Consider the following 20,752-nt stretch of genomic DNA (forward strand, 5'->3'; position numbering starts at 1 on the left):
ATGCGCCTCCGCTTGCCTCTGAGCTTCGCTGCCTGAAATAACTGCTATATTTGCTGTGTCACGAGAGCACACTATCAAACAGCAAAATCATTGGGAATCCACAATTTCTCATGTCCCAGAGTGCACCCGTTCATCTCAGATCTCACCCAGCTGCACAGCTTAAATGTATGCTTGATGTAAGCAGCAGTGCAGTTTGTGTGCGTGTGCAAAAAGAAAAAAAAAAAAAAAGTGAACTAGTAAAAAAGTTCATTTCGGCAAGGTTCATATTCAGATTGGAAAATGGAGCCGCAATTAGCATATATGCAGAGAGGCTTTGCATGCTTGACATCCTCTCAGCCCCTCTGCTGGAAATAGCCATGCACACAACATCCTCTGATTACATTGATATGTAGATTCATGCATCTGCAAAGATTAGTTATTCATTAATGTATTTGCTTTGAATTCTCGGGTGAGTGTACCTCAGACAGAAGTCTGGGGCAAACCAAATGCATCAGAGGAAAAATGTCACAAATGATCACACAAAACCCACATCAAAAATATGCAGGTTCGGTGACCCACAACATAAATCCAATAGGGCGTTACAATTAAGAAAATCCTTTGGCACTGGGGGTTAAAAAACAGAGAAAGTATAAACCTAATTATCAGCCTTTTCATCTTCACAGCAGAATTAGTTTTTTCTTGCTCTAAGTGGGCTATGAGGATTAATCATTGCAGCCTGTGTGAGTTTATAAGCTGTAGCGTTCTGTCATCCTTTCATAAAAGCATCATGGATCACCAGTTTGCTTCTTCAGTGTCCTCTCTTGCGGCCACACTGCAAGCACTTTTTAACTTTAAAAATAGGCTCGCGACAGAGAGTGCCAAGAAATGCTAAACTCCAAACAATGTCCCCATGCTCAGATCTGGCCACAAAATGGAGCTGATAAGCCCAGAGACTCTGCATGAAAAAAAAATTGTATCACACAATAATGCGATCTATATCAATTAACGTGCACAGTGCTGATACATATACACACCTAATGTCCGGTGTCAGTTTATGGTCAAGTTTATTTTATATTTTATATACCCCTTAATCATAGTTACAGAATCAATGGGGATCTGAAATGGAAATGACACTGCAGACTTTGGGAGGTGTTCCCTTTATTTACTCATTGAGGCATAAAGGAAGAAACTGATATCTGATGATCATGGACTGACAAAATGAAGACAGAATTATCACTTGGACATGAGCACCAACTTGACCACCATCTTCATCTGCTGTCACTAAGGGTCATTTTAGGAATGGGTGAAATTTGTGACCATCAGATTCAGTGACAGTAAAGTGTCAGCTATAGGAGAATGACTGATGGACTGACCAAATTTTGAAAGGTGAGGTATTAATGCTCTATTAGTCTATATCCTTGACATTACACTTCCGGGATTGCTCTGGTACTGCAGGAAATTCCGCCGGATTCATTTCCTTTCCATTTTCCGTTTCCTTCCGCTTTCTTTGTGTTGGAATTTTAAATTCGGTGGATTAATGAGGACTATTTTTGACTGCTCCTCAGATCTAGAGCTAGACTATCTGTCCAATCTGAGTTTTCTCTCGCACGACTATTTTGCAGCGGCTCTGTGCGGAGCTTAGCGCCGCCCATGACGATTATGATCGGTTTAAAGAAATGCCATTAAACCAGAGCACGTTTTCCTCCCATCCTGAATGCCTTGTGGAGTAGCCAGACCCTCCTCCTTCAGCACGCTTCGGAGGAGGGTCTGGCAAAGTGAGACTAATGCTCTATAGACAGACCAATGCACAAAGACTGGCTATCAAAATATCATAATGTGTGACCCAATCCGGATATTATGGGGTTACAATGTGTTGTTGCAACCATCAACATTTTTAAGTATCTAAATACTATGGAGGCACCATTTTCGGTGACAAAACACAGTATGTCACTATGATAAAAACAAGTGTAGCTGAAATTCATAATCAGGTCACACAATCAATGGCTCACAGAATTCAGAGTTACTGTAGTATTGGTCGTTGGAGAAAATGCTATGGGGAAACAAAGGAAGTTCAGAAATAGGTCAACTATTTGAACATCCTCTCTGGTAGAAAAACAAAAAGCACATGTTTTGCACCCTACTAAAGCCCAGAAAAATATTTCTTTTTCTGTGTATAAATATATTGGTAATAACAATTTTAAAGACGTTCAGTCCATCACTGCTGAAGCTGCTGAACATTGCTGGCACTATAACCTAAGACTAACTGTGTTCTGCTAGATTGCTCCCAACTAATCAAGAGCTTCCACCTTCCTGTCCTCCCATGCCGAAATGATGATCTATGGCTCTTGTGAATATAAGACATCAGTTTGGGTTGTCTCGGTGGTGACTGGTTTTCATAGGTAATGATGCTAAATTACACAACTGGGAATAAAGGAGGCTAGTAAGCCATCCATCAGGGGCTAGTTTATATCAGCAGCCCTTAGGGGAATAATTCAAACCCCAGTCCATTCAAACACATAGCTTTCTGTCCCTAACCCCACACACACACACACACACACACAGACGCACAGTTTGCCACGAGTTACTAGAGGGGACATCTCATTCCTTTATCCACGGCGAGTCATTGTGGTAGTGTCAGCTGGTGCCGTCTCTTTTATCACACTGGAAGCTAATGGAAACAGCAACTGCAGGAGGGTGGGGGAGAAGATGCAGCAGGCACACACACACACACGCACGCACGCACGCACGCACGCACGCACGCACGCACGCACACACACACACACACACACACACACACACACACACACACACACACACACACACACACACATCAAATGCACACAGAGCCATAAAAGGTTGGGGAGATGGGGCGGGTGGGCACGCCAGGCCCCAGGCCAGGAGCTGTTCTATGGTGATGTTTTTCTTTCCGAGGCCTCTCTATTAGCTTATGTTTCTGACACTCAATAAACCACAAGGATGGGCTTCAGATGCATTTCTCTCATTCTCTTTTGATGTTTCATTTCACTGTAATGTTAAGTTCCTTTTTTACCCCCATGTTAGAGTTAAGCTGGGGGTCTTCTTCACCCAAAACTACTGGAGAGGTTTTGTTTAATTTTAAACATCCCACTTGGCCTCATTCTAACTAAACAAAAAATGAAACCAGCTACACAACACTTTGTACTTTTTTCCTCTTAATCCCTGCTTGTAGTTTTATTGGGGTTGCATTTTTCTATACCTACTGACTAGAAATACTCTATGGACAACAACAGGGTTTTTCTACAAAAAGGGAACTGCAGGAGGATTCAGTACAGAATACATCTTTTGATAGGATAGTTAGTTGACCTAATTTCCTGATAACAGTGTTGAAAAGCACGGGGCTGCAACTTTAAACACACATGCTATAAGGGACATATGCCAGGCATGTATTGTATTTATATTTTCTATAATTCTTTATTTTTTCAGTCTTTTTCTGTTTGTATAACATAACAATCGTGCTTAATCATGTGACACCATTTAGATACATATCATGTTTATATTATGTTTTACATTAGGCAGTGAGACAGTTAAAAATATACAAAACAATATTGTTTTACTAGACATAGTTTCTATTTTTTAATATAATCGTCAGCATCTTCATTGTCATCATCATTTCGTATATTTCTGTAAGATATGTGCTTTAACTTCTGTGATCAAAATATTATTGCAGAAAACAGCAACTCCATTTTTTCAACATTTAGACAATAACTTCCAATGTATTACAGACATTTACAGTTACATGTTTTACACAGTACAGTTTTACAACAAAGTTCCAGAGAAAACTGTGGTAGAGTAACTTTATACAAAATTCAAGGACATGAACTGTAGCCATTTCACATTTTCGCTCAGTTGTTTTGCTTTTCAAAGTAAACATGTTCTGTTCAACCAGATGCCTTTCACAGTAGCTGCCATAGAAGCAAACTAACATTGTCCTAAAACGCCATGGCAAAAGTCTGGGGAAATTAAAGCTTTGTGCTTTTCACTAGTAAAGCAAAGACAACATAAACAAAAAGAGAAACAGACCACTTGCTTACTGGCCTGCACTTGTACATCTACATATGTATTGCTGAATACATATTGATCAAACTATAATTGATCATTACACATAAAGAAAAAATAATGACTGTACTTAAACACAGAGTTGGTCCAGGTTTTTGTTCTAGCATACAAAGTTGTATTTTGTAGTTCTGCCCAGTCATGTAAACAGACTATGGCTTAGTTAAAATTGTTGTGTTGGCTTAAGGCCTTCTTTGTTCTTCTTTTCTTTTTTTTGTAAGGAGACATTTCAGAAATTTTCACTGATGTTCCTGAGGAAAGCATGCAAAACGTAAACAGGATTGACTGTCAGCATTAAGGGATAGTCGATGTTTGTAAATCATTTTTCTAACCCTGTGCTTTTTTTTTTCTTTTCTTTTGTACTTCATTGTACCCTGTGCTTCGCCAACCAAACACTAAATGGCATAGTTTTTGCTTTTGTCTGCCTATTGATTTTGGTCCTCCATCCCAACACATATAGTATAAAACATCCTAAAAATAATTCTGAAAATGTTTTGATCACATAAAAGTTTTCCCTTTTTTTTACTGAAAAAAGGAAGGAAAAATAACAGTCTCTCTCACACACAAAATCTTTTGCAACAGAGCTCCTAAACATGAACTTCTTATTGGCATTGTGCTTACTCAGAGCTCCCCGCTTGCCTTGTGGCCTGTAGTTTACCTCACAGAGTGCAACGTTTGGAAAAGAGACAACTGTGTGAGGTTTAGTAAACATCCACAATAAAATTGACGCCATCCCTTGCACTCTTCAATGATGTCAATTTTGTTCACTACTTTATCTACTATATTCACACGGTATTTACTTGATTCATGAAGATATTCAACAAATCTCTAATCTATATGTTTTTTTCTTTTCTCACAGTATTACACAGTATGTTTACATTTTTTTTTAATTCAGATTTATGATTGTATTTATGAACACTAACAGTCTTTGATATAGTTTTCAGAATGCAAACCAACAATAAGACATCATTGGCTTGGTTTTACAAATGCAGAAAAATTAAACATGGTTTGAAAATCTGTTTTGATCACATATTGCCCCTGGAGGTAGGTGAATCAATTAAAATCTTGGAAGTCCTTTTTAATGTTCTCTTTTGTCTACATGCTCCATGAGGGTTTCTTTGTTGACTACACGTTGGCCTCGGCATTGGTCAGGTTAGAGGTGGGGCTTGTTGGGTTCGGGGGGTTAACATGCTCTGTTGGGCTAGCTGGGTTGGGTGGTGGGCTGGTCGGGCTAACAGTTGTGGTGGGGGGGTTAGCCGGACTGGCTGTGGTGGTGGTAGTGGTGGTGATGGTGATGGTGGTGGGACTAGTTGCTGGGTTCACTGGGCTGGCGACGGGGGCTGGATTAGCTGGGTTAGCAGGGGTCATGGGGCTGGTTGAGTTGACAGGAGCTGGATTGGTGGGGCTGGCAGGGTTTACGGGAGCTGGGTTGGCAGGACTAGCTGGACTGGCTGGATTGGCAGGGCTGGGTAAGTTAGCGGTGTTGGTTTCCACCTGCTGCTCAGGTCCATTCTCCAGAGGTCGCCTGACAACTGCCGGAGGCTGAAGCATTATCCGAAGTCGCTGGGAGAGAAACACAACGCAAATGAATTACATAAGTGTATAAATATAAGGTTTGTTATCTTACAGAGTCAGAATATATCTAAAAATCTGGCAACACAAGCTAGCAAGACCTTATGCTCACCTAACAAACCCAACAGACAATTCACTTCTTACCTCTTTGTAAGTGCCCTTAAGTCCAAGATACATATAGATCATGTATCCTGGTATGAGAACCATGGAGGACAGTGCCATGAGCCAGCCCACTCCCTGACCCCAGCCTGGGAACACATAGTCTCCCATTTTGAGAGGAACCATTTGTATGGCGCTGAACAAGAACACCCCCTGTGGGAGACATGAGACACTTTATGCATCCTGACACCACTGACTAGAGGCAGAACTGTCTCAGCCTGACATGGCTGTAGGCAGGTAATATTGACTTTATTTATTGTCTCATTTTTCATGTCATGACTTTAGATGTACGGTTGTATTAGTTCAGAGTACTCACACCGACGATGAGAGGGGTGAATACGAGCCAGCACATCTTCCACCATATACAAGGCCTGTAGCCAATCATCTCCTGGATGTTGTCGTAGAACTTGTTCACACCTGCGAGACAAATGACTCTATGATCAAAATATTCATATCCAATCTATTTCAATTTGCTGCCGGTCTGCCATGCATAATCATGAGGACGGTGAGGTGGAACACATGACCTTGACGCAGAACAGTGTTTGAAGCTGCGCAAATATCTCTGGATAGGTGTGACGTTTTCTAACCTTCATATTTCCGCCGACTTTTTATGTATGTGATATTTCACTAAGTTTATTTGTAAAATTAAAGAAAAATGCATTTTTTTAATGATAATTTTGTTCTGTTCTGCTATATTGCATGAAACACTGATGATACACACCGTAGCACCAGGATATGGAGATGCATTCAAAGAAGACCAAGAACAGCAGACACATTCCACTGGCGGAGTAGTAGTCAAACAGTTTGAACACATAGATTCCACCCTGGTTACAGAAACATGGATAAGTGTTAGAATACAGTATAACATATTCTGGTAATGCATTTGATACAATTAAAAGAACAAGTCAAAATTTTAATTGCCTCTTGCCCACTACATACAGTAGATGCATGGATTTGTATCTTTTAATTACATCTTTCAATTATATTACTCATTTGTTTAATCCCGTTCCATTAATTGACAGTGGTAACATAAGACAGCTGCCCCTGCTGTACTGTACCTGTGTAATGTTTGAAAGTCCGATCAAATAGGACACCAGACAGACACACGCGATGAAGATCTCTCGTCTACCCCGAAGAGCTCTGGGAAACTCATCCACCAGAGCAGTGATGAAGCCTTCAACAGTGCAGAACTGAAAGACAAAATCATAGAAACAGCATTAAGCGTAAGTGTGAATATGTGCACTATCACTATGTTCTTTGCCACAAATATTTTTTTTAAATAAATTCAGTATATTTATCTTTTTTTATATATATTATATGTTGAGGTCTGTGAATATTTTGCAAAATGTATTCTTCACCAAAGAAGTTTTATTTTAGTGGTTAGGCTGACTGATGATGACAAATGACAAGGAGTTGCAGTGTGCACCAAACCATGGAACAGAAACACTAACGCAATCTTCTGAATGACCAAGCATCCACTTCTTGGAAGCCATTTTGGTAATAGCTCTGATATGCAAAGACTATTTACGCTATTTAGAATAGGTCTTTTACTTTGAAGATCTGGTGGTCATATCTAGTGTATAGCTACATGTATACATTTTTTTCTAGTCTCTGTGGCCTTATTCAAACCCAATTATCATATAGAAAAGAAAGACACACACAGACAGGGAAACCTGCGGGCACATGGAGGTGATAAAGTTGCGTTGAAAAGACTTGACAGCTGATGTCAAAGCTCAGCTATATCTGTCCACAAGAAGCAAATTGCATGCTTATCAACAGAGAGCAGGGGTGAGCTGCATGATAGGTACCTGCATTTAAATATTTAGGTCAGCCCATGAGCAGATCATCTCCAAGCCCCTTACCTGGCTGTCTATCCCCAGCATGAGCAGCATGGAGAAGAACAGAATGGCCCAGAGAGGAGACACAGGCAACTCGGTTACAGCCTGCGGGTAGGCCAGAAAAGCTAAGCCAGGACCTGGATAGTAAATGGGAAAATCATATTTCATTAGGGTTATTCTCATAGTACTCTGTTATGACTGCAAACACATATATTCACATAAAAGTGACAAATGCTGTGTTTCGCAGTCACTAATAAGTGACAGTGCACTTTTTTGTGCAGAGTAAAAAACCAGTACATAAAAAAGCCATACAGTATATGTGATCCTACCTGAAGCTGCTACATCGGCAATGGGTCTCTTTGTCACATGTGACATGAAGCCAACAATAGAGAAGATTACAAAGCCAGCAAACATGCTGGTACATGAGTTGATGCAGCACACAATGATGGAGTCTCTGGGGAGAGGAAATACAAAATAGACATGATGTCAAAAACGTAAGTTGACTCGTTTATGTTTTTCTCTGTATCAAGCTTCCCTCAAAACAGTCCACACAGGAGAGACTGAGATCTGAAAGAGTCGCTGTGAGAATGCATCCCTGCTATTAATTCCTTTTGATCATACAGATGTTTGACAAAATCACACATTATTGTTTATGACAGACATAAACAGATCTCATTTAAGAGCTCATGACAATCAATACAAATGTATTTTTCATAGATATATATGTAAAAGAAGATAGATTCATTTGAAACAAGCACACAAAATGAGCACAACTATTTTTATTTTACTGATTGTTTATGTGACCCAGAACCATGGGGCTGCTGGAGAAAACACTTCACAATCATAGTTGTTGTTTTTTTCCTCTAGCACGCACAAGAAACTGCCTTCTCCTTAGAATATTATATTCATTCCAGCAACTTACATTTAAAAGACACTTCAAGGGCTCTCTGGTAGAAATCCCTAGTATGTATGTTCTAGTTAAACACATAACCTCTGCATGCACTGTTGTACTCTAAGCATTGTACAATGAGCCTTGGAGCTTTCCACAAGTGCAGCTGTATCTGACAGATACAGAGAACAGAGTCTTCGATTGGGACACAGCCATTGAAAGGTCAGGATAACGCTGACAGTCTAGTACTTATTTTGCTAACCTTAAAAACGATGTTCTTTTCAATATTCTGTTGCAATAACTGGCCCGGGCCCCGAGAAAGGAGGACGGGCACATATTTGTGGATAGAACTAAGAAGGTGGGACTGGATAAATAAAAAAATAAAATAAATAAAATTGTGAATAAGATCTTTATATTGAACCATCTCTGCCTCACCAGGATTTTTTGTCAACTTGGAGAATGCCGAAAACACAGACAGCTCTTATTAAGTATCCTTGAATAAGGTTTTCAATAGAGGCCTATAATATAGTAAAATAATCAGCTATTACAATTTGCTCTGATATATAAAATTCAGCAGCATTCTCTGTCTCTTTCAAATAGATTATCTCTATTCATGAATCACGGCCAGTCTTACCTGTAAACATTGTTATTGAAAGGGTTATAGCTGCCCAGAGCTATAAGTGAGCCCAATCCCAATCCGTAGGAAAAAAAGATCTGGGTAGCTGCATCCAGCCATACCTGACAAAGAAACAAGCGTTTAGCTGCATGAGGCCCTAGCTCTGCTACCTCAGGCATGCAGTACATAGGTATGAATCATATGATAATATCATTCATCATCATGTCATTACCTCCGATTCTTTGAGTTTTGCAAAGTCCGGGGTGATATAGAACAGAATTCCCTCTCTAGCTCCAGGTAGAGTCACGCCACGGATGAAGAGAATAAACAGCATGAAGTAGGGATACGTAGCTGAGAAGTAAACGACCTATACAGTGTGAGACAGCAGGATCAGCAGGGTAACACCATTGAATCTGAGGTAAATTTATGATGCATACAGAAGTTGTACATTTGAAATCCTCCCCACTATTCAGAAATATTCATAAGGGTTGTAAAGATGTTCTAGATTTAATTTCTTCTGTCTCTTCCACACACAAAAACAAAACAGATAAAGAGACCAATAATTCAGTAAAGAAATCACTGCAGCTTCACTTTGAATGGCTGTGTGGTGTATGACACTCTGCAAGCAATTTGTGAGAAAAGTGTGCAGGGGGATGGGTTTTTTTGTGACCAAAACTAATTTTATTTGCCATGGTCATGTGATGCACTAGACTTTCGAAATGTGGCACCACATGGGAGGGAAGCTGCAAGGAGTGAAGGGAGAGGACAAAACCAGATTGTAGCGTATGGGTGTTTGTTGCTCCTCCTATCATGAATCCACACTCAGTATAGACACGGTGTCAGGAGAGTTGGAATTAGAGGAGCTGCCATGAGGCAGAGTAAGATTACTAAACATGAGTGTTTGATGTCTCTTCTCTTATTTTAAAATCAATCTGGACAATCCTGACTGCAGTGTAAATGATTGATGAGGTGATATTAGACTGATTAATATTGCATTGCTGTCACATACTACTACTTATTGGGAACCAGCATAGCATAAGAGGTCTTGGACACCCAAATCTGGCAAACATCTTACCTTCCCTGTCCAGCCAACCCCTTTCCAGATACAGAAGTACACAAGGACCCAGGCGATGGCCAGCGTTATTGCCAGTGGCACTCGAATCTGGCCTGGTTTTTCCAAGCCATCGGTCATTTCATGCATGTTGCGCCTATAAGTCAGAGCGAGCAACAATGACACTGTTATACACACACACACACACACACACACACACACACACACACACACACACACACACACACACACACACACACACACACACACACACACACACACACACATACACACACAGGGACATAAGCATGCAGCAGAGGAGGCTGTCTTTTATGTATTTCAGGGATGCATGCAGAATACTTTAATGCTCCGCTGTTGTGAAAGCAAGAGAAAGCAGTCAATATCTTACTCCCAAAACTCCAACACTGAACTGGTGAGGTTAGTGGTATCAGCAATGGAGTGGTTTGTGTAACATTTCTCTGTGTTCCATGGATTGTTACATGTGCTCCATGGAAGATCCTGTAAAACAAAAATTGCAGTGTTTTTTCCCCTACTTGACACATTTATGAATTATAAATTTCTTACAGGTATCACAGGCTAGAATTCCTAATGAACTAATATATATCAACCTTGACCCTATGCTGGTTTCAGCTTTTTTATGAATCATGTGAGTTCACTGTGTAATACTTACAGTGGTGAAGGAGTTGTACAGGTAGTAAATGGCCCAAGAAATGATTACAATGTAGTAAATGTTAAGCCAGAAGGACAGAACAGCTGCTGCAAGGCCCACACCTATCATACAGAAATGAATTAGGCAGTGTAGTAAAACTTTCATCGGATATGTGTGTTACGTGGCCTCCATAAATCCTGATAGTTAAAAGTATGTCTATGAAAGCACCAAATACCATACTTTTTTTTAGGCAGGCCTGGTATCAAGACACAATTTTAGAGAAATATTTAAGTGAAGTATACCTTTAAACATAGGAGCCAGTTTCCACACACCAAGCCCTCCAATTGAGGTGTATTGGCCAAGGGAGCATTCCAGTAGAAACAAGGGGACCCCAGCAAATATGAGGGTCAAAAAATAGGGAATCAAGAAGGCTCCTGGATGGAGAAAAGTAGATCAAGTTATGCATTAAATAAATGACCAATCTTAGGCTAAAAGTGCACTGACGCATTACTTAAAACACCACAGCACAACGTCAATTAATTAGGGTTGTAAATGTGTGATATTCATTATGTTCATGTAATCGACACGGTCATTTAGGTTAACTCGACTATGTGCAACATGGAGCTGAATGGGCCGTGCAATTTGCTTAAATTAGCTGTGAAAATAATGTTTACCTCCACCGTTTTTTCCACAGAGATAGGGAAATCTCCATACGTTTCCCAGTCCAATTGCATAACCCACACACGACAGGAGAAAATCAAATCTCCCCCCCCATGTTTCTCTATCAGGCAAATCCTTTTTCTTCTTTTCGGGTTTCACGTCCAGTGACTTGGGCTTGTCATTATTAGTGGCCACCTCGTTCAGTTCTGTGACTTGTCCATCCGTTTTGGTGCCGTTCGTCGCCATGTCTCTGGATTTGGCAGAGGTCCTGGCAGTCGGACGGTATGCTTCAGCACCAGACCACGCAGACAGCAGCTTCGCGGTTTTTAGACCTAACCTTTGGACCAAATGTCTGGAGATGAAGCCTGTGCACACACGGCTCGTCAGTCGCCGTTAACCTGCAATCGTGAATAGAGCATTTGGTCGTTTTTTTCAGGAGGCACTGAAAATGTGGTTACTTTTGTCGTGCAAACACATTTTGCACGACAATCATTTACTCCCCGGCAGGTACAATAAAACAATGTCAATAAAATCAAACATGCACTGTTTTACTGAAATATGCTTTTATAAACGCACACTAAAGCATCTTTTGAACATTTGCTGCCTGACAAAATTTCCATTTATATCAGACTCAACAAACACCAACAACACAAAAACCCATCAATGACAAAGTCATGTTGGACTTGCTCCCATAACTAAAACACAGACGACAGATTGTGCGTAAATTAACAGCAGCCAAAACCAGATCAGCACAAACCTGAGCCTAAACAAAGTCCGCAATTAAATAAGCAAAAAGAAAGGGAAACGGAACTGGATATCACTAACATCAACGAAAAAAGAAAACTTTAAGACAAATTACAGGATCCAAAACATGCGCTTCAAGCGCAAGACGCACCGTAGCAATAGCAGATAGCCTATGATAATTAAGCATAATGAAGTAGAGTCCACCAATTACCACCTGCAGATTTTCCAAACAGTTATCCACATACAGAAATGCAAGCAGAGATACAGAGAGGTCTCAAACAAACAGGAACACAAAACGCATTGTGGAGACAAAGGGATGTCCTATGCGTAAAAGCTTTACGCATCAGGCTGCACAAATGGCCACCTCATTCTATGCGATACATTGAGAACTAAACATGTTATTAAACGCACGAGAATGCGTCTCCACATTTGCACCATCCAATAGACGAGCAAACCGTAAACAATTCGGCATTTAATTGGCTGTAGCATGTAGGTGCGGAGCTCATCATGCAGTCATTACACTGACCCCAGCAACGCATTGACAGTCTCATTCACAATTTAATCACACTCACTATTGCTGCAAAGCCAAATCAAAAAGAATCATGCATTAGCCAGACTCGTTTGTATGAGGGTTCAAACACGCACACACGCACAGACAGACGCAGGAATTCAGCACCCAGTTTACTCACAATGAATCTGTGATCTGTGCCGCCGAGGATACGCTGCCTGCCACAAATCTCGAAACGAGGTATCCGTAGATTCCTCCTGTGGATAAAGTTGTAAACTCCCAATATTTCTTGGAAGATGAATAGATGTTACTTCCATTAAAAGACTTATAAGGACCATGCAGCGTTAGAGATGTCCAAGCAGGAGCTGTCCAGCGGGGAGCAGTGCTGAAGACCAGGAGGAGGAAGAGGAGGAGGAGGAAGAGGAGGAGGCTGAATCAACACGGGCAGCAGCCGCTTCGCCTTGTGCGACTGTCTAACATCAACAACCAGAGACTCAGCTCCCATCTACACAGCCTCAATGTCATCTCAAAGTCGCCCCCCCCCCCCCTCCTCCTCCTCCTCTTCCTCCTCATCTATAGGCTCCATTGACATCGCACTTGCTACATGTTTGTTTTTGAATATTTACATTGTTATACTCTTCTCCCTTATTTCAATAAACACCAATAATAAGGTTTTCACATTTTTTTTTGCCATGACCTCCCATAGGTAGGCAAGCAAGTTTTGCACAAAAAAAAAACTATATGACTATAAATGAAGACAGTTGCCATTTCAAAGTTATAAATATGAGTCCGTTTTTGGGGCTTTTTAAAAGTCTTTTATTCAGGTTATTTCCCTATTACACTTTATTGATTCAACTATTTATAATGCAATTATCTCTGCGCCCAGAAAAATGTGCCCCCCTCCCACAAAAATAGAGCACCCCCTACCCTCCAGTAATGAAATGTATGGTCGAGGTGCCAACATGGAAACATATGGGGTGATATAAGCAGCATTATCAGGTCCAAACGCGTATATTTGGAAGGTGAGGCCAGTCAGTGGCTGTCTGCAAACCTGGCAAATTGTGATAAAGGGAGTCCGTCAATAAAGGGAGGGAACGTTGGCTGGTTGTCTAACTCTGCATGAAATCGTCCAAAGCCCGACGTCTTCCACAAATGAGGGGATGATATGAGAAGAATAAACTCGTGGACGATAAACTCATAATTTCAAAAAAAAGAAAAATGAAAGTAAAGCAAAACATGTTTATAGATTAGGGGGAGGAAATGTTCACATGGGCAGCAAATCAGCGAAGAGTGGATCCAGCCGAGGATTGTTTTTTTTTTTTTTCTACAGAAACCATCCGGAAAGTGATATACAAGAACAAAACAGGAGCAGTTCGTCAATTTAAAGTGCAACGGTAAGTGATTCACAGCATATCTAAATAGGCCCACTTGTTTGATTTACATGAATATTAAGCACACGTTTTTCTTCAGCTCAGCTGTTTTTCTTGCGTAAACAGTGATGTCACGTTGGCTACTACTTGTCCATGCTTCGACCAACTCCACCACATTTGAAGCCTTTGTAGTTTGCCTTCATGCTTGTAGTTTTGTTTTCAAACTCCACATGTCCTGGCTGCTAACACTTAGTTTCCTGCTTAAAATCAGAACATGTAGATACACTTTTGTTTAATGTCACTGAGTTGAGGTTGAGGTAGTGCACACTGACTGTGGTGCAAACTTCTGGAAATGCTCTGGCATGGAGATCAGGAGCATTTACACTCCGATGTGAATGTCCCTATCCTATCACAGGCTGAGAGAGGGCACCAGATGGCAAACCAATGAGGGGTAAACTAACCTACTAAATGATACCACATGAAATGCAACATTTAAAACCCCATCTGGGTAGCCGTCCCTGAGGACATGGGGTGTGAAACATGACACATATTTATACACCTGCTGATGGAGCACACAGGCATGTCCAATAGGCTGGTGACATGTACGCTCAGCCAGCTGACCTCCTAACCCTGCAGCTTTGGTTTGATTCAGCTCACTGCCCTTTTCACCAGCAGCCCCCAGTCTCTTCATTTCCATCGGAAGCTTGTATTTGGCTCCTTGTGAATGCTGTACGTGCTCCATTAGGCTGGGATTACTTGTCCTTTCTTGTAATGGCTTTTAAAGTATGTGACTGAGATTGAGTCTTGGGTTGCCCCTCTTTACTCGCCCATTGACTGTAAAATCATCTGAGTGTTGGGGAGATTTGACAGAAGGATGCAGCCAAGGTGCTGCACTTCACATTTAAGATTCCCTATTGGTTTCTTGTCATTTATTTAGTTTTTTATGGTCACGATTATGATTATTGTATAAAAAATGTAACAATATAAACTTGTTTTATTGCCAAAATATGTTGAGAAATTTAAATAAATTAAAAATAACTGACATAAAGATATAATTGAATGCCTAATTTCTTGGTTCTATTAATAACAATCATCAAAACACAAAATATTTAATCAAAGATAACATTATATAAATACAATATTTAAATGTTTTTAATTGGATTTTTTAAACATCACTTTTAAACATCACATTATTTTAAAAAAAACACAAGAATATTACACAATGTTTCTGCCAAATTTAAAACAAAATCTTTATGTGGCTCAAGCAGTGTATGAATCTGCCCATCATCTCCTTCTCTATACTTTTTAATAACCTACCTTGAAATTATTGCTTTAACTTCTTGGTAATCCCTGAGTATTTCTCTCTTTTCAGAATGCATTTTCATACACTCATATTCCTCAACACCAGTCTGCAATTTGAGGCCACAAAATGAACTGATTAGCATGATGATTAGTCATTAGTATGCTAATCATAAGCAATTCACATATTTTATTCATATTGTCGCAGACTTGTTTTTCTCCTTCTGCTGAGATTGTGTATACATCCCATTTTATTTTTTTATTGTCAACATGGAAGTCAATCTGGTGACTGCAATATACAGTGGGAATGATGATAATAGATAGATACAGATAAGGTAAATGAATTGATATGAAAGCAGAGGTGCATCTTGCTTCAATCCCCTTTTCAGGATAAATCAGGTTTCTAAGTTGCTACATAGAAACAAATTCTGCAAAATACAATTCACAAAAAGAAAAAATCAACACTCAATATTTACAAAACCCTTGTCTTGACGGGAAGGCAGTCTTCCACAGAGTATTTATATATATATATATAAATATGTCTTATTAGGTAATCCCTCAAAGAGTTTTACTGTCAGAATCCTGGAGGTGCAGCCCCTGTTCTGTTGCTGTCTGCTCTTTGTTTTCATCAACCTCGAACCATGGTTGCTGTTGTACATTTTTCTTGACTTGTAGGCACTGAGAGAGTGTAGAGTACAATACCGCTGTGGTGTACCATTTGTGCGTGATAATAGAGGGATTGGCATATATGTATTTCACCGGGGGAAGTAATGCATAACTGAATAACCGCTCACTCAATATTTCTATATGAAGCATGGATGTAATTCAGCCTGCCCTCCCAGGGATGATTGATTAAATTTACCTCACACCTGCACATCCTCCACAGAGACACCTGAGATATTCACTGCATGTATACAGCTTCTTTTTTGTTCTAAATCACTGCATTGTGATCTCCACGGGGTATAGCCTCCATAGACACTGAAATCACTTCAAGGCAAGATGCTCTTATTTGTCTGTGCTTCTTTAGTATAGCATTTGTTTAGCATGACCTAAATTGCTGTGAAGTGAGTGCCTCAGCAGCTCTGTCTCGCCTCTCTCTTTCTCTCTCCTTACGTCTCTCTGTCTCTGTCTCTTTGTATGCCTCCTTTTCTCTTTCTCTCTCACACACACACAATTTAAAAACAAGTAAAACAAGCTGAGAGGACAGTTTTTTTTATAACAACCAGATATTATTTGCATGTGTAGTGAAGTATTGTGGGATGCAGGAATCAGTGAGGTGGGTTGGCCAATGATATTTCAGGAATAGTGAGTGAATCATCCACCAAATTTGTGGAGCATGCTCTGTTTCTCCCCTTGGTGTTTTTCTTTCTGATTTTACCTTACTGAAGGGATCAACTATGCAAAGAAGTTAAATCCCACAGCTGAAAAAGACTAGCTTTTTCCTCTGTTGGGATTCTGATGTTGCATTTGCCACTCATTCAAACAACAAATCCATGGAATTAGACAGCCATGATTTAAGAAACATTCAGCCTAGTTGAAGGTTTAAACATGTTTGGCATCGACAGGTCAACGTGCACCAAGCAGGACGGGGACAGGTACTGGTGTTGATCTGTTGGCAGCCCTGTGTGGCAGTCGGCACACGGTGTGGATTTAGTAAATATATGACCTCCATGATAACCAGTGTGAGGGCACTAAATCGCTTCAAATTTTGTACATGTGTTGCTAGGCAACAGCATAATCGGTCTCTGTCTCTCCCTCCTTTATATGGCTCTCTACTGGGATTGCTGTGCTGCTATCATTGAAAATGGTTAATTAACTTCTACAAAAAGTCCATTAATGGTTCAGATTAGGCTTCTGAGGGTTAAAAAACACTTCTAGGCTATGCACAGAAATATACGCCATCATACATGTCAAAGATTAAAGGGCCTTTGAAATGAATTACCCTAGAACAATACATCTGGTTATTCCAGCAATAACAGCTTCAACAGCAGTATTATCAATATAAAAAGGTTATGTGGAAAATTGGACATACTGGTTCCATCACTGACAAACTCATTTTCAGAGATAATGATTGATTCCCAAAATGGGAAAACAATTTAATATATTGCTTTCTGTAATGCTATCCTGTGTATCCTAAAAATGTGTGTTGAAACACAGCATTGTTACACACTAATAGTCTAGATTCATGTTTGTATGTGTGCAAACCAAACGCAACAAACACATGTAGCACCTCTTTTTACATTGAATACAGATATAAAGTTGAAATATGACACTAGATACTGGGCTGATACTGATGTTTTATTTTGTCTTTCCTGACCACAACAATGTAAAAATTACCTTTAAATGAAAAGAAATATATACATATATATTTAAAATATATACAGTACCACACACAATATATAAAATCATAGATATATGGAAAGGGCACTAGATTTTTCATTAATTACAGGTAAGTTCACCTACATAATAATGCTTGTAACATGTTCATAATAACTATTTGATCAAATTAATTGTGCACATAGCATGAAATCAATAGGAATTGGACCACATAATTTGTTAGAGAGATATATTAATTACACTGAGCTGGATCCATTTAAATAAAAACCGTACAACAAGAAGATCACTCTTATGAAAATAAATAAGTGGTGGTATATCTTGTTGCCTAACCTTAATCCTTACTCTCAGTTAAAGGCTTAATTGGATACAAATCTATGATGTTAAATTTATTAGGATTCCTCCATATTTCCCAATTTACCCCCTAACAGTCAAGTCCATGCAGTACACATATATTGTTCTAGTGTTTTATTTCATTTCATTTTTAGATTCTGTATCAATGTGCATACTGAATATTTTCACATGAGGACATACTGATGCCTTCCCTCCCCAAATCACTTAAGGCTTGATTATACTCCAGAGCGGACACGTACACAGAGAGCTGCAGGCGCATAGTAGCTCTGCTTATACTATGCTTTACTATACTGCTTGGAGGACGCGTTCCACGCATGCACAGTAGATCACTACGCTACCACTCACGTACACCCTCTGATGATGACATTTACGTCACGCGGACCCTCACACACTCACAGAGATGGACAGTATAGATTCGGCTCTAGGGTAAAAAAGTAACAATACACATTCTGTCCAATAGTGTAGAAAAGTGGATGACAATTTTTTTTACTGTTTGATACATTGCACATCACTTTAATCATATGTTGGAAACCTTTGAATTCCTGCAATTGGCATTGAACTTCAGCACTGCTACTGCAATCCTTTTTGTCTGATGTTACTTTCTTACGTTCTCTTCTTTCTCCTAGAATAAATTACTTTTAAAAAAACAAGAAATCATGTTAAAAGCAAACTGCCCTCAGTCATGACGTGGATTTTAAACTTGTTCTTAGATTTGAAGGGTTACTGTGTTTGGTATTTCTAAAGCAATAATGGCTAGCTTCTCTCATATATGAAAAATGACTCGTTAAAAAAGGTGTATGAAAAGCTATTTCATCTTCAGTTTGAATTGTATGCAGCTGCCTATTTGAGTTTACATTGATATATGAGATAAACAGAATAATCTTTAAATCTCCACCTCAATGTCAATAAAATGCTTTAGCAAATTTCACCGTATCAAAAGTACAGTATCGGATAATAACTAGTTATTCTCCAGAATTTAATTGTCTTTTTGTTATATTGATCTTTCTGTAATTAAGATTTGCAATTCAGCTCCCATAATTCTTTGTCTGGTAGAACTGCCTAGTCCCCATTGCAACCAGAGTTACAGTTAATAAATGGGAAATAACCATAAAAGGATTAAAGCAATTTGATTACAAATTAATGACAAACCCACAATAATCAGATTGCGGATCATTTGAGGGGAAATTCATTTATTATATTATTATTGGGTGTTATTTGAAGTGAGACTGAGATTTCACACACATAGTGCTTAGCCATAGTGGTAAGGATTAAATTTTTTAAATGACTATGAACTGGCAGTAATTTCCTGTTTAACTTCACATTCTGCAGATTTAAAGGCAAACTAATCCATACAGTATATAATCTAGAGGTTGTAAGTGTGTACTGAGAAAACAGTCTGCATGTTGTGGTGGTGGAAAGTTGAACTACAGAAAAGTTGTGTATAATGCAATACGTTAACACTTTGATGGTATAAAATTCAGAATATCTGGCGTGAGTTATAATTTATAACCAAAAAGTTAATTCTGAAGGTTTTTGTTTTAATTTGGCAGCAGGGTTTGCACATATGGTCAACAACCGGCTCATCGAATATTGTACAGCTGAGAAACCACCACAGCAAAAGGAGACAGCCGTTTCTGTGCACATAAAAGGGAAGTGTGGGGAGTGAAGGAAGACGAGGTGTCGATCATCAGCATCACCAAATAGGAGGGAGCCAGGACATGGAGCTCTTTAAATGCAAGCTTTGACAGAAGCCTGCAATCCTTTCTCACCACACTGCCCCTGCTAATCCTCTCCATTCAACCACATCACTATGGAAACTGACTGGATTTCTCACCCTTGCTGCCTAACTTGTGCCGTGTAGTCATGTCCGCCACTGACATGGAGGTTGTGCAGTTAAATGCTGCCTGGTCACCGTTCCACAACACGCCACATGTCTCCATGCTGGGACGTTATTGGCTATTAGTAGCTGCCATATTGATGCAGGACCATTAGGTTAATGTGCTTTAAAATCTGGAAGACTGCTGCAGTAGAGACAATAAGATCAAAGCTGTGCAAGAGTAAGCACTTCAGCCTTTAAAAGCAAAACTTAGCTGTATGGTGGGGGGTTTGAGGTGGATGGAGCAAGATTTTATATTCCTGCGCCTGCTACCTATTTCATTTATTTGCCTTTCCTCTGGCAAAATTGCAGGAGAATATTTGTCATGGTTTAAAAGGTTTATCAGCTTCAAAGCTGAGGGAGCTGGTCGTCCAACCCATCAGTGAGACCACGCAATCCTTCCAGCACTGACAAGAATGGGTTAGAGCATGTGGACAAAATTCCCCAGTTAAGCTCCCAATTCCGAGCTTTAACATAAAGCTTGGAGAAGCAAATTTGCATTTGGCATTGACGTCAGCTTTAATCCATCCCTAACCACTTCTTCAACCCCCTCAACATCTTGGAGAAGAGCTTCAGTAATTGCTAATTGCAGGGGAAAAATTGTTATAATCACTAGCACCATCAGCCTGGTCAGTGCTAACATTAGTAGCCTGGGATAAGATGGAATCAGCTGGAGCTTACAGAAAGTAACCTAAACATAGGCAAGTGAAAATGAAGCCTGTGCTACATCCATCTTGAGAT

At 39.8% G+C, this 20,752-nt stretch overlaps 1 protein-coding gene across 1 annotated transcript; it reads right to left on the bottom strand.

Moving 5' to 3' along the window:
• Window positions 1–3,711: 3,711 nt before the first annotated feature.
• Window positions 3,712–13,268, bottom strand: slc6a1a (solute carrier family 6 member 1a). The gene is made up of 15 exons (XM_031316655.2): window positions 12,960–13,268; window positions 11,541–11,924; window positions 11,169–11,300; window positions 10,888–10,988; window positions 10,606–10,715; window positions 10,221–10,353; window positions 9,378–9,512; window positions 9,164–9,267; window positions 7,970–8,094; window positions 7,665–7,777; window positions 6,861–6,992; window positions 6,524–6,626; window positions 6,119–6,219; window positions 5,788–5,955; window positions 3,712–5,634 (listed from the first exon to the last, which is right to left on the bottom strand). The coding sequence occupies exons 2-15, from the start codon at window positions 11,770–11,772 to the stop codon at window positions 5,197–5,199; spliced, it is 2,127 nt and encodes a 708-aa protein (XP_031172515.1). The 5' UTR covers window positions 11,773–11,924; window positions 12,960–13,268; the 3' UTR covers window positions 3,712–5,196.
• Between the last annotated feature and the right edge of the window lie 7,484 nt (window positions 13,269–20,752).

The sequence above is a fragment of the Sander lucioperca genome, chromosome 12, assembly GCF_008315115.2.
Source record: "Sander lucioperca isolate FBNREF2018 chromosome 12, SLUC_FBN_1.2, whole genome shotgun sequence".
Taxonomy (NCBI): Eukaryota; Metazoa; Chordata; class Actinopteri; order Perciformes; family Percidae; genus Sander; species Sander lucioperca.

Bases quoted from the DNA above. Each gene is read 5' to 3' on its own strand.
- slc6a1a (XM_031316655.2), bottom strand. From the start codon at position 11,772: ATGGCGACGAACGGCACCAAAACGGATGGACAAGTCACAGAACTGAAC. The intron at 10,354-10,605 runs GTAAGATATTGA...TCTGACTTATAG, and splicing joins TCAGTGTTGGAGTTTTGGGA to GCGCAACATGCATGAAATGA. The intron at 6,220-6,523 runs GTGTGTATCATC...TTTGTCTCGCAG, and splicing joins CTCCATATCCTGGTGCTACG to GTGTGAACAAGTTCTACGAC.